Source organism: Haliotis asinina, chromosome 11, assembly GCF_037392515.1.
Source record: "Haliotis asinina isolate JCU_RB_2024 chromosome 11, JCU_Hal_asi_v2, whole genome shotgun sequence".
NCBI classification, from domain to species: domain Eukaryota; kingdom Metazoa; phylum Mollusca; class Gastropoda; order Lepetellida; family Haliotidae; genus Haliotis; species Haliotis asinina.
Window position 1 is genome coordinate 8021865 of NC_090290.1, and position 15173 is coordinate 8037037.

The 15173-nt window shown below is 39.0% G+C and overlaps 1 protein-coding gene across 2 annotated transcripts in view; it reads right to left on the minus strand.

The window, feature by feature from the left end:
- The window catches only part of LOC137255616 (sodium- and chloride-dependent glycine transporter 1-like), an 88179-nt gene that overhangs the window by 29712 nt on the left and 43294 nt on the right, over positions 1-15173 (minus strand). For both annotated transcript variants that reach the window (XM_067793065.1, XM_067793064.1), the window contains exons 2-3: positions 10885-11083; positions 9799-9930 (exon numbers count right to left, since the gene is read on the minus strand). In XM_067793065.1, coding sequence (XP_067649166.1) covers positions 9799-9930; positions 10885-11065 — 313 coding nt within the window. In that variant the 5' untranslated portion in view covers positions 11066-11083. The remainder of the gene's footprint in view (positions 1-9798; positions 9931-10884; positions 11084-15173) is intronic.

Genomic DNA, 15173 nt, shown 5'->3' on the forward strand with positions numbered 1-15173 from the left:
TGATTTTTTAAATGTGGTCAATGTTAGGTCCGCTTGGGGCCTAACCAACTGCCAAGGAGGAGAAGAAGGAAGACGGGAAGGAGCTATATTTTCCAGCTAAATGCCGGCAGCAGCAAGAGGCGGTACAAGCGAAGATTTCATATTGCATAAGTCCTCACACAGAGGACTAAAAACACAGTTATATGCAGGGTTTGACTCACTGGAATATAATTTTGTTACATACTGTAAAGCTAATTTGATACGTCGCTGCTCAAGAGTGAGTGAGTGAGTTAATATTTAACGTCACATCGGCAATATTTCAGCCATATCGTGACAAGAACATGTAACACTGAAATGGATGATATATATTTCATAAATAAACCTGTCAGCAAAGGACAGTAAAACAACTAGAATATCACAGTCACAATTTAAAACTAGTCTGGAAAGTTAAAACTAAGATCACTATTAGGACAACACAATATAAAACACGGGCTATATATCACCAACGACAGAAGGTAGATCACCATGCTAGGGACCATGGGGACTTACAGTACATTGGCTTCCTGCATGGACCCTAGCTGGATTTACATCATCCCTTCAGCCGTTAGCAATTCAGAAAATCTAGCCATAAATTAAAAGGACACGTATTCTACGATTAGAAACAGTGGAATACTTTGATGTACTTTAAATGTTTTGGGACTTACGTACCCTCTCAGGAGGACAATAATTTTACAGTGCTAATTCAAACTTCCAAGAATAAAATATTTATCTATTTACAATTCATTTAGCAAATCTAAATCTTTTAAAAATGCAATAATTAAATGAGAGCAAACATTATTAAAAAGATCTTTCAAGGTTCGTGAGTTAAAAAATTTATCCCTTGTGATGGAATATTCAATACAGTCAAGCAGGACATGCTTGACTGTGATTCTTTCATCACAAGGGATACAAAAGGGAGGATCTTCACCTTTTAATAGATAACCGTGAGTATACCTCGTATGGCCAATGCGACATCGTCGCATAATGACCTCCTCAAATCTGGACTGACACCCCAAGTAAGTATAACCGATATAAGGTTTTATTGCATGTAATTTATTTATACCTACCTGGGTATCCCACTTCTTCTGCATCAGTTCACGGATAAAAGATCTTATTGTGGCTTTATAATCTGAGTATGGAATAAGAAGTGGTGTCACAGATTTGTTGAGTGCTGCCTTGGCAGCAAGATCGGCCATCACATTCCCAGAAATGCCTACATGGCTGGGTAACCAACAGAAGACGATGTCGTATTGGCCAGTAGCAAGATTATTATACAATTCAATAATTTCAATTAAAAGTGGATGTTTACAAGAAATATTTTTAATAGCCTGAAGGCAAGAAAGAGAGTCGGAATATATTATATACTGTTTACGTTTCGGGTGTCTTTGAATATATTTAAGAGCTGTTAATATGGCGTTAGCTTCTGCTGTAAAAATAGAGCTGCAATCTGGTAATCTAGAAGATATTGTTCTGGATCCAATGACAGTGGCACAAGCAACTGCGCCACCGTCCTTGGACCCATCTGTAAATAAGGATTTGTAATTGTTATATCTATGTTTCAATTGATTATATTCTTGTTTATATTGTAATTCATTCGTTTCTGATTTTTTAAATGATGTTAAAGTTAGGTCAACCTGTGGCCTGACCAACTACCAAGCGGGAGAGGAAAGAAGACGGAAAGGAGATACGTTGTCCAGCTCAATACCAGCAGCAGCAATACACGGCTTTATTCTCAGCCCAAGAGGTGGAACAAGTGAAGTCTTTTTGCTATACAAATCCTCATAAAGAGGATTGAAGACACAGTTATAGGCAGGGTTGGATTTGTTAGAGCATAGTTTTGTGATATATTGTAAAGACATTTTTATACGGCGTTGTGTAAGAGAAGGTTCATCAGTCTCAACATAGAGACTGTCAACAGGTGAGGTTCTGAAGGACCCAAGACAAAGTCTGAGACCTTGGTGGTGGATAGAATCAAGAAGTTTCAGGTTGCTTTTACATGCTCCACCATAAACGATGGAGCCATAATCAAGTTTAGATCGTACTAATGATCTGTATAAGTGAAGGAGGGTAGCTTGATCCCCTCCCCACTTTGCATTTGAAACAACTTTTAGCAAATCTAGTGCCTTCAGGCATTTAGCTTTAAGGGATTTAATGTGTGGTAAGAATGTTAAATGAGAGTCGAAAATTAAACCCAAGAACTTGGCCTCCTTTACAACTTTGATAGGGGTGCCATTTAAAGATAATTCTGGGTCCTTATGAGGCTTATATTGTCTACAAAAATGTATACAATTCGTCTTGGATTTAGAAAATTTAAAGCCGTTTTCAAGACACCATTTATTTATTTTGTTTAAACATAGCTGCAGTTGCCGTTCAATTGTATGCATATTTTTACCACGACAGGAAATATTAAAATCATCCACAAATAATGATCCATCAATGGAATCATTTAAAACCTTGGATAAACTATTGATCTTGATGCTAAAAAGTGTGACAGACAAAATACTGCCTTGCGGGACACCCTGATCCTGATTGTAATGATCAGACAGGGTAGAACCCACTCGGACTTGAAATTGTCTGTCTTTTAAAAATTCTGATATAAAAAGAGGTAAACGGCCCCTCAGACCAAAATCATGCAAATCTTTCAAAATGCCATGCTTCCAGGATGTATCATAAGCTTTCTCAAGATCAAAGAAAATTGATACAGCATGTTGTTTATTTACTATAGCATTTTTAACGAAGGATTCTAAACGTACCAAATGGTCAATGGTACTACGATTTTTCCTGAAACCACACTGAATATTGGTTATTAGGTTATTGGTTTCAAGATACCAAGTTAATCTATTATTCACCATACGTTCCATGGTTTTACAGACACAGCTAGTAAGAGATATTGGTCTGTAGTTAGACGGATCTGTATGATCCCTGCCAGGCTTTGGTATTGGGATTACAATAGCATTACGCCATGATGGAGGAAATTCCCCAGACGTCCATATTTTATCACATATATCTAAAAGTGTCATCAAGCATGGTTCAGGTAAGTGTTTCAGAAGCTGGTAATGGATATTATCTTCACCGGTAGCAGTGTCATGAGCTTGCTCAAGAGCAGTTTGTAGCTCATGTAATGAAAACACTTCATTGTAATCTTCACCGTTATTTGATTCAAAATTAAGTTTTGTCTTTTCCTGTTGTTTCTGATATCTCTGAAACTCAGGAACATAATTTGTTGATGAAGAATTTTTGGCAAGAGTTTCGCCGATTTTATTTGCAATTTTAGACTTATTAGTAATTAAATTATCACCATCTTTGAGATGGTGTACGGCAGATTTGGGACCTTTGCCTTTAATTCTTTGAACCATGTTCCAGACCTTGGACATCGGCGTGCGTGAATTAAGTTTGGAGACATAATTTCTCCAAGATTGTCGTTTGTTTTGTTTAAACGTACGACGCGCCTTTGCATTCAGTATTTTGAATTTATTCAAGTTATGGACAGTTGGATGACGGCGAAAATAATGTTCTGCCTTTTTCCTCGCTTTTCTGGCCTGTCTACAATTTGCATTGAACCATGGTTTTCGTACATGTGGAGTCGTAGAGGACTTTGGTATACACTCATCAGCTATTCTATTTAAAATGTCAGAAAAAGTTTCAATGGGATCACTGATATTAGTGAAACACTCAGGTCGCAGTTTTGATTCACACATAGTTTGATATAAAGACCAGTTAGCCTTCTAAAAGTTCCATCTTGTAAACGATGGAGAATCGGATGGAGTAATTTGTGAGAGGATAGTTGGGAAGTGGTCACTTCCACAAAGGTCATTATGAACAGACCAATCAAATTCATTGAGGAGGTTAGAATCTGCAAGAGATAAATCTAGAGAAGAATAAGTGCCAGTTGCAGGGTGCAGATAGGTGCTTGAATCATCATTAAATATGCACAGATCATTATTTGAAACGAAATCTTCAAGTAGTTTGCCCTTAGCATTAGTGTTACTACTGCCCCATAATGGGTTGTGACCGTTTAGGTCCCCCATAATAATACATGGCTTCGGGAGTTGATCATATAGTGATTGAAGATCAGTCTGTTGTAGTGTTGAAGAAGGCGGAATATACAGAGAGCATAGTGTAAATGCTACTCCCAGAGTCAGTCGCACAGCAACAGCTTGTAGATTAGTTTTAAGTGTAACAGGGCTGTGAATAACATCCCGTCGTATGAGGATAGTGGAACCTCCAGTGGCCCTATCACCTGGAGGGGAAAAATAATGATACGCTTCAAACTGACGTAAACTAAAGTTATCTGTCTGTTTCAGATATGTCTCTTGCAGACAGAACGCTGATGGTGCTAAATCCTGGATTAACAACTGTATTTCATTAAAATTTGTTCGTAGTCCTCTACAGTTCCATTGCACGATATGCTGAGATGGACCTATCTTTTAGGTGGATTAATAGGGGATCTACCCCGTACCTTTTTCGAGGGCGACAAGCTATGTGCCCTAGAATGGACGTTTTCAGACACGTCCATGTCCTCAAGCGATCCGTATCTGTTAAATAATCTGATTTTATCATCTGACCCCTTTGGGGCCCTGCCACTTTGCTTTGTGAAAGAATCTGGTTTCGGTTTGGTTTTGCTTTTGACAACTGGTTGAACGTTCCTGTTAGACTGAGTCATTTGAGATGCCTGAGAAGATGTATCACAAGCAGAAGAAGGTTCTGATTGAGTTTGGGGCTTGTCAGGAAGTGGTTCCACAGTTTGTGTAGATATTACAGGCGATAACATCATAGGAGATTCGGTTTTAAGCCAAGTCAAGTTCGTTTGACAGCTTGCAGATGACGTGGTTACTGTAGGGGTTTTATCAGACGGTGTTTTTGCAATGGAAGCATACGTTTCCTTAATCTCAGAACCTAAGACAATCTTTTTTGCATCAGAGAAACTAATGTTTTGAGTAAATTTGATCTTGTTGATCTCCATATGCTGTTTCCAAACTGGACAATCTTTGGAAAAAGATGAGTGAGCACCCGAGCAGTTGGTACATTTCTTAAAAGTACTCTCGCAATCTTCTGTTGTATGTGTCTTCTCACCACACTGAGCACATACAACAGACAATGTACAAGTACTAACACCATGACCAAATTTCTGGCATTTGAAACACCTCAAAAGATTTGGTATGTAGGTGTCAACGGTCATGTTACAATATCCTGCCTTTATTGATCTGGGAGCATTGGGAGACGAAAATGTGAACAGGTAAGTGTTCGTCAGAACGGTTTCGTGGTTTTTGCGTGTTGCAAAACGCTTGACGTAAATGACTCCTTGGTCTTTCATTTCCGAAACAATATCAAGTTCGGACATGTCAGCGAACAATCGATCTCTGTCTCTAACAACTCCTTTGCTGGTGTTAAGTGTTCTGTGAGGAGAGACTGATACCGGAATGCCGACGAACGTTTCAGTTGACATCAAATTAGTTGCTTGTTGCCTTTTGCTGCACTCAATGAGCAATGACCCTGAACGTAAAAGTCTAATGTTTTTCACATCACCAGCTATGCCTTGTATGCCTTTTTGCACTGCAAAAGGATTTAACTTCAATCGTGTGTTATCTTTAGTCTCCATTACTAAAAAACGTGGCCAGTAGTCAATTGATTTTGGCTGTCTGTGGTCATCGTGATCAGGATCAGTGTCGAGAGGACGTTTTGTTTTCTTTAGGGGAGTTTCGTAATCCATGTTTAGTGTTTTAAGATTCATCATCCGAGCTCCCCACCCACCACGGAGTATCATGAAGACGATGCTAAACACAAGTGGGTCTCCAACTTGCAGCACCAAGGATACCCGGATGATATACTCCAGCAGAAAAACCAAAAGATAAATTCTTCCACCAGATTGGCCCATGAGCCACCGCCTTCTGGGCATAAGACTCTAGGCAAAGTTCATGTATACAAAATTCAAGTTAAATAACGTTCTATAATCCAAAGGCGCCAAGACCGAAATACAGACGATTTCAAATCCCATTTTGTACAATTACATAAAGTCCATGCACAGGGCTTGGCATGACCAGCCGATTGGTCGAACCGGGCCCATTCGACCACCCGTCTAGGCGAAGTCAGGGCCAAAGTGGTGTATTGAGCAACAGGAACACGGTCGCAAGCTCCTATTGCCCTCAACCACCAGGATCCCTTCCTCCGCCGACACAGGGCCGCAACCCACGGCAAACGGGTTGGTGGACCAAATATCCCCCCGGGTCCACTACGGGGGTGTCGGCGAGCTCTTAGCGTTACCCAGCACCCACCACGAGGAGGTGGCTCGCCACGGGTGCCCGCTGCTCAAGAGATGGCTCATCGGCCTCAACGTACAGGTTGTCAACAGGAGAAGTTCGAAAGGAACCAAGACAAAGTCTTAGACCTTGATGGTCAACAGAATCTAAAATTTTCAGGTTGCTTTTACAGGCTCCACCATATACAATGTAGCCATAATCAAGTTTTGACCGGATCAGTGATCGATAAAGTTGCAAGAGGGTAGCTTGGTCCCCTCCCCATTTAGAATTTGAAACGACTTTCAACAAGTCAAGTGCCTTCAGGCATTTAGTTTTGAGGGATTTGATATCTGGTAGAAACGTTAAATGTGAGTCAAAAATTAATCCCAAGAACTTGGCCTCCTTTACAACTTTGATGGGAGTGCCATCTAGAGATAGTTCAGGGTCCTTATGTGGTTTATATTTTCTGCAAAAATGTATACAATTAGTTTTGGACTTCGAAAATTTAAAGCCGTTTTCAAGACACCATTTATTTATTTTGTTTAAACACAACTGCAGTTACCGTTCAATGGTATGCATATTTTTACCTCGGCAAGAAATATTAAAATCATCCACGAAAAGCGATCCATCAATTGAATCGTTTAAAACTTTTGATAAACTGTTGATCTTGATGCTAAAAAGAGTGACAGATAAAATACTGCCTTGTGGAACACCCTGATCCTGATTGTAATAATCAGACAGGGTAGAACCCACACGGACCTGGAATTGTCTGTCATTTAAAAAGTTGGCAATAAATTGAGGCAAACGACCTCGCAAACCAAAGTCATGTAAATCCCTCAAAATACCATGTTTCCAGGTTGTGTCATATGCTTTTTCGAGATCAAAAAAGATAGACACAGCATGTTGTTTATTAATTAGTGCGTTTTTAACAAATGATTCCAGTCGCACTAAGTGATCGACTGTACTTCTGTTTTTACGGAAACCACACTGTATATCTGTGATAAGATTATTTGATTCCAAGTACCAAACAAGTCGATTATTTATCATGCGTTCCATGGTCTTGCAAACACAGCTAGTTAGTGAAATAGGTCGATAATTGGATGGATCAGTATGATCACGTCCAGGTTTAGGTATGGGTACTACTATGGCGTCACGCCATGAGGGAGGAAAGTTACCCGATGTCCAAATATCATCGAAAATATTGAGAAGAGTTTCTAGGCAGGATTCCGGTAAGTGCTTTAGGAGTTGATAATGGATTTTATCAGCTCCAGTAGCAGTGTCATGAGCTTGATCAAGAGCAGTATGGAGTTCATGAATAGAAAACGTTTCATTGTGATCTTCCCCATTATCAGAATTGAAATTAATAGTTTTCTTTTCTTCTTGTTTTTGATATTGCTGGAATATTGGTACATAATTTGAAGAGGAAGAATGTTTAGCAAGGGTTTCACCTAGTTTATTAGCAATATCTTATTTATCAGTAAGCAATTGATCTCCATGTTTGAGATGATGGAAAGTAGATTTAGCATCTTTACCTTTGATTTTCTGGACCATGTTCCATACCTTGGACATGGGTGTCCGAGAATGTATTTTGAATACATAATTTTGCCAAGATTCGCGTTTGTTCTGTTTAAAAGTACGCCGTGCTTTAGCATTTAAAATTTTAAATTTATTTAAATTATGTACCATAGGATGGCGACGGAAATAATGTTTTGCCTTTTTCCTTGCCTTCCTAGCTTGTTTGCACTCAACGTTGAACCATGGTTTTCTTATGTGTGGAACTACAGAGGAATTTTTTATACACTCATCAGCTATGGAATTCAGTTCATCAGAAAAAGATTTAATAGCATCGGGAACGTCAATAAAACGTTCGGGTTTAAGTTTTTCAGCACACAGTGTTTCATATAAAGCCCAGTTAGCCTTTTTAAAATTACGTCTTGATGATGTAGGAACATCAGATGAAGTTACAGCTTTTAATATAGTAGGAAAATGGTCACTTCCACACAGGTCATCGTGGACTGACCATTCGAATTCATTTAATAGTTCTGAATTTGTCAATGACAAGTCGAAAGCAGAATAAGTCCCTCTACCAGGGTGTAAATATGTGTTGAAACCATCATTATAGATACATAAGTCATTGTCGGAACAAACGTCCTCCAACAATTTCCCTTTAGTGTTTGTAGTTACCCTACCCCAGAGTGGGTTGTGCCCATTTGAATCTCCCATTATAATACAGGGCTTGGGGAGCTGATCATATAGAGCTTGAAGATCGGTTTTGGCAAACATCGAAGATGGTGAAATATAAAGAGAGCATAGCGTAAACGCTACATGTAAAGTAATTCTCACTGCAACAGCCTGCATATTAGTATTAAGTGAAACAGGGCTTTGAATAACGTTTTGTTTGACTAGAATGGATGATCCGCAAGTGGCCCTATCACCCGGAGGTGAAAAACAATGATATGCATTAAAATGACGAAGGTCAAATGTATCTGTTTGCTTTAAATATGTCTCTTGGAGACATAACGCTGAAGGTGTGAAATCTGGGACAAAAAGCTGTAATTCATGTAAATTTGTCCTCAATCCTCTGCAGTTCCACTGTACAATATTATTGGAATAAACTATCTTTTAGGGGGATTTATTGGGGATCTACCCCGCACTCTTTTGGAGGGCGACAAGCTATGTGCCCTAGAATGGACGTTTTCAGAAACGTTTAAACGTTTTCAGATTTGTCAACATGCATCTATTTCATTTAAATGTTAAATGTTCTCGTCATGATATGGCTGAGATAATGCCGATGTGACGTTAAATATTAACTCACTCGCTCACTCAATTATCAGCTTACGTTCAATTAATTTTGCGTAGTTACTTTTCAAAATTGAAAAGCAGACATTTTTGTGCATTGAAAGACATGTTAGCTTCACCCTGAGTGCTAGACTACGACGCTTAGAACTGTTAGAAACTTCGACATTAGTATCATTACGATGTTTACATACTCATATCTTCAGTACTTAGAGTTAGTTTGGGTGATTGCTCATTCAGTTCATCTTGGAAGGGTCAATATTTTCCTCTTTATCCGACCGAAACACATCAAAGAAATCGCCGACGTCGCACGTAATAGTTGCAGGGCTGACAGACGACACGTTTTTTTATCTTTGTAAAGATTAATGAGTGCAAAATATTCTTACTCGCAGTGCACCGGCTGTCCGAAGTGGTTATTGAACATTTTTCACTTCTAATTTTTTAGTAACAGCCAATCAATAACGAGCAAACTTAAATGTCATGGTAGAATTAAGGATCAACATATTAACGTTATTGATGACAGACAGTATCTGACTGCTATATTACAACAAAAACACAAAACACATACAACACGTGCCCAGATAATCAAATAAATTTCAATTAGTTCATTCAACATGATTGACGAAACAGCCACATATCTTCTCAATACTAGTTAACAAATATTGCAAGCATTGTACAACATAGATGCTGGCAGCACATCTACTTCTCATTATATATATGTATGTGACGTAAAGTAATGTATACTGGCCTTTAAACAGCGGACAAAAGCTCCAGACTTGTTGTGAAGCCTTTCCCGAGAATTGAGAGAGCGCTGACTCCAGGAAGAACATAGGGAACCCAGTGATCAGAAGGCAACAGATGAAAGGCAACAAGAAAGCACCTGAAAGTACACCACTGTGTTCCAGTCAGTCATTTTCCTGGCACAATGTTGGAAACATCTATATAAATACTTCAGCGAAATGGTGGACTTTTAGACGAGGGTGAGTGAGTGAGTTGATATTCATCGTCACAAAGGCAGTATCCTAGCCATATCATGACTAGGACATTTCATAAATCAAAGACTGATATATCTTGAAGAATAAAACTTGTCGACAATGGGCAGTTGAAGCTGCTAGCGTATAGATATTAAGGTAAAAACGAGAAAGTTATTGGAAAAAGACAAAATTATAAAAACGAAACACAAAACATATCCCAAACAACAACAAATCCCAGCTGCAACATACGTTCCTGCCTAAAACAGTGTTAAACTGAAATCATTGTCCGAAACGTATAATTTTATCTAAAGTCGTGATGAAATGAATTACTCCAAACTTACCTCATAATAGCACGTTGAAATAATGTGCGCATTTCATGCATGTTAATATTAAACGGCCACGAACAGAGGTCGTTATTTCAATTCAGTTAAAAATTGGACAGCGAACTTGTACATTTTGAAGAAACAACCACCCTCAAATATCAAATGGTTGCATCCAAAGTTTCACCAGGGCCCTTAGTGTTTTGGCCGGATTTAGATTTCCAGGTGTAGATCCTGATATTACAGTAATACCTATCAAAACGGCAAAAGTCAGTTTATGACAAACTACACACTCGTTATTATTCAACAGAACTCAAATTCGTATTGTCTTATTGACACTGACTACAGGGTTTCCCGTTTCAATTTCCATTGCACCATCATTAATGTGACCTTATAATACATTGCAAATGTCGAAATTACTGTATTAATTCGAACTTTCGGATTGTGTTATGTGAGTTCTCGTGTGAGCTTTCGGTGGTATCTGATCATCATGGGTTCTCTTAGTCGAATTAAGGAAAGAGTTTAGTATAGGATTCTTACCCCCGCCGTTCCTGCTGCAGATGTATGGGAACCTCAGCAGGTTTCCAAATCCAACACAGTAGCCTACCACAGTCAGCAGGTAATCTAGATGTCTACTCCATGTTTGTCTTTGATATGGATCCTCATGTTTTGCCCCTTCAGTCATGGGTACATTGGATTCGTCTTTCTCGTTGTTGGCCATGATAATGTTTAGAATTATCTGAAACCATACACGTTCTATGAGATCACTAACCAGAAACCGTTACAATATGTAGGTTAATGTACATGTAACTGTCTGGATATACCTAATTTTTCTACGATCGTTTCATTCAAGTTTCCAATAATGGAAACCATCAATGATGGTTTCGAGGTGCCTTATGCAATAGAAACTAAAAAAATAATGTAAATTTTCATTTCTGGAAACTATTCTTGCTGGTTTAAGCCCCTTGCCGGAATCCGATAATCCAAGCAAAACCTTACATGATTCTGACATTACCCAGTTTCACATAGGTTTCCGAAATTGTGGAAACCTTGTTATTTTTGCAGTGGCATATTCAGGCCTTTGTGGATTTCAAAAGCACTTCTTTGGATTCTTTGAATCCTATAGTAGAGATGGAGATTCTTTCAAAGCGTTTAGACGTTGGTGTGGTAATACAAGACAAGTCTTATGGATAACAACTTCTTGTTTAATTTTTCGTTTCTTAGTTAGCTCTTACCCTATCGTCAGGTAGATAATGAAATTTTGAACAGCAAAGTTTACTTATGTTGATGTACAGGAAGCCAGATATGTAAATAACTATATACAAGCACAATGAAAATCATGTGATATAGTTAATTATGTGCCAACAATGAGGTGAGATGAACGAGAGAACTACAATCCTAGGCTATGTTTTTGCAATAAAACGGACAAGGCTATGTTTACATAGCATAGTTGTTTGAGAGGCTATGATTTCTTGGTGATGCACCAGGCGCTACGGAGACCCTTTCATCCCTGTTCATCTTGGACACTGATCGTCTTTTGTTGATTGACTCAAGAAGTATTCCTCTGCGTCAATTACTGATGTAGAAAGTCAGGATTTGAGTGAGTTAATGTTTAACGTCACATATTTCCGCTACGGAATATTTTGACGAGAACCATTATTATTATACATAATAGTGAATGGTAAAAAAAAAATGTCAACAAAGGACAGTGAAACAACTACATTATCACAGTTATATACTTAAAACTTGTAATTAAATCTAAAACAGTTTAACTATAGAGGACGGTACAATAGAAAAACGGGTTATAGACCGTCAACACCTGAAGGTAGTAGAAAAGTCTCTTGCTTGATACCGGTACATGAAGCTATACCGAAACGACGATTCATAGACATAAATAAGTTGTTATCCATAAGGGGCGGTGGGGTAGCCTAGTGGTTAAAGCGTTCCCCACATGGGTACAATGTGTGAGGCCTATTTTCCCGTGTCCCCGCCGTGATATTGATGGAATATTGCTTAAACGGTGTAAAACCAAACTCACTCACTCACTGTTATCCATAAAATAATATACTCTTCTATTATCCATCCATTTATAAAATACCAATCAAACATCACCAAATCATCTGAAGGTAGATCGCCATACCAGTGTCCATGGGGTACCTGTATGGACCATGCTTGTATTTGCACCATTCCCACAGCCAAAAGAAAGTAAACTTGTAGAAACTTTAGCCGAAATGTGAAGGAACCAACGTTCAGGTTTAAAATTTGCAACACACAGTGTTTCATATAAAGCCCAGTTAGCCTTTTTAAAATCCCGCCTTGATGATGGAGGAACATCAGATGGACTTACAGTTTTAGTATAGTAGGAAAATGGTCACTTTCACAGAGGTCATCGTGGACTGATCATTCGAATTCAATGAGAAGTTGTGAATTTGTGAGTGACAAGTCGAGAGCAGAATATGTCCCTGTACCAGGGTGTAAATATGTGCTGGAACAATCATTATAAGTACACAATTCATTGTCAGAACAAAAGTCCTCCAACAAGTTACCTTTAGCGTTTGCAGTTACACTATCCCAGAGTGGGTTGTGCCCATTTAAATCTCCCATTATAATACAGGGCTTTGGGAGTTGGTCATATAGAGCTTGAAGATCAGTTTTGGCAAGCGTCGAAGACGGCACAATATAGAGATAGTATAGTGTAAACGCTACAAGTAAAGTAATTCTCACTGCAACAGTCTGCATATTAGTAATAAGTAAAACAGGGCTATGGATAACGTTTCGTCTGACTAGAGTGGATGATCCGCCAGTGGTCCTATCACCCAGAGGGGAAAAACAATGATATGCATTAAAATGACGAAGGTCAAATGTGTCTGCTTGTTTTACATATGTCACTTGGAAACTGATCACTGAAGGTGTAAAATCTTGGACAACAAACTGTAATTCATGTAAATTAGTCCTCAATCCTCTGCAGTTCCACTGTACAATATTATTGGAATAAACTATCTTTTAGGGGGATTTATTGGAGGGCGACAAGCTATGTGCCCTAGAATGGACGTTTTCAGATACGTCCATGTCTTCAAGAAACCCATAATAATGAAAAAACTGAATTCTATTTTGTGATCCTTGTGGGGCTCTGCCACTTTGTTGATTTGAAGCATCAGGCTTAGGCTTAGGTTTACGTTTAAGGGTTTGTTGACTATCAGCTGTCGATTGAGACTTTGAGTGTGACTGAGATGATGATGATTTGTGATCAGAAGAAGACTGTGATGTACTAGGAAGTGATTCCTCAGTCTGAGATAATATAGCAGGGTGCAAAAGCAGTGGAGAGTCGCAATTTATCCAAGTCAAAGTAGTTTGGCAGCCTGTGGATGATTTTGTTATTTTAGAGCTAGACTCAGATGATGGTTTTGCTACTGTAGCATGACTTTCTGGAAGATCAGATTTCTTTACCATTGTTTTTCTTTGCCCCAGAAATAGAGATAGTTTTAGTAAACTTTATTCTGTTTATCTCCATTTGCTCTTTCAGAATAGGACACTGTTTATAAAATGGTGAATGGTCGCCTGAGCAGTTGGTGCACTTTTTAAAATCACTGTTACAATCTTCTGTTGTGTGTTTTTTCTCACCACAGTGAGCACACACAACAGTGCAAGTACTTACATCGTGTGCATATATCTGGCATTTAAACCACCTGAGCGGGTAGGTAGCTTGAATGTTACAGTAGCCTGCCGTCACTGATTTGGACGTGTTCGTTTTTATGGTTTCATTGTTCTTTCGTGTCGGTGGAGGACGTTAGTCTGGTGGTTGAGGGCAGTAGGAGAGTGAACCATTTTGGTCCTATTGCTCCAAGCACCATTTTGACGCTGACTTCACCTAGACTGGCCCAGTTCTATCAATCGGCTGGTCACGCCAAGCCCTGAGCTACAACTATGCAATGCTCGAAATTTATAAAACTGTTAATTCGATTTTTTGTGCTTGGCTTAACTATTTTCAGATTGTTGTTTCAGATTTCCACTGAAATTAAACACTTTTGCGGTATCTAAGGGAATACAAGGAATTGCGGGTGAAGTCAAAACCATCAGACGTTTCTGGTGCCCTTCTTGTTGAATGTAGTAAACAGCAGCAAGCCACAAACCTGATGGCGACTGAGTCGTTTGTTAACATTCCTCTGTGTCGGTCTCAGCACACAGAACCCTGAACACCAGTAAAGGAATAGTGCGAGACAGTGATCATTTGTTTGCTGACATGACAGAATTCGATATCTACCCCGGGACCTTCTACCTCGGAAACTTCACGGGTCCATAATCAATAAAGGCTGGTTACTGTACCATCGTGTGGATACTTACATTTCTAGTCCTTTAAGATGCTTTAAATGCCAAAGATACGGCCATGGTGTCAGTACATGTACATCATCTGTTACATGTGCTCACTGTAGTGAGAAAACTCACACGACGGATGACTGCAACAGCTCCTTCAAAAAATGTACCAATTGTGAAGGAAATCACTCATATTTCTCAAAGGAGTCCCCCATTTGGAAACAGCAAATGGAAATCAACAAAATAGAATTTACACAAGACATTAGTTTTGCGGAAGTCAAAAAACAAGTCCAAAAATCTAAACTCACGGAAACTTACGCTTCCATATCTTGACCACCATCTGATACAGCCAAAATACAACAAAATGTCTATAAGCTGTCAAACCAACAGGACATGGATAAAGACGGATTGCCCCCAGATTCTGTCACCTGAAATATCCAGACAGACTGCAGAAGTACTTCCAGAGTCAACCCGTATTCAGGATGCATCTAAATCTCACTCACAATCTAAATCTGATC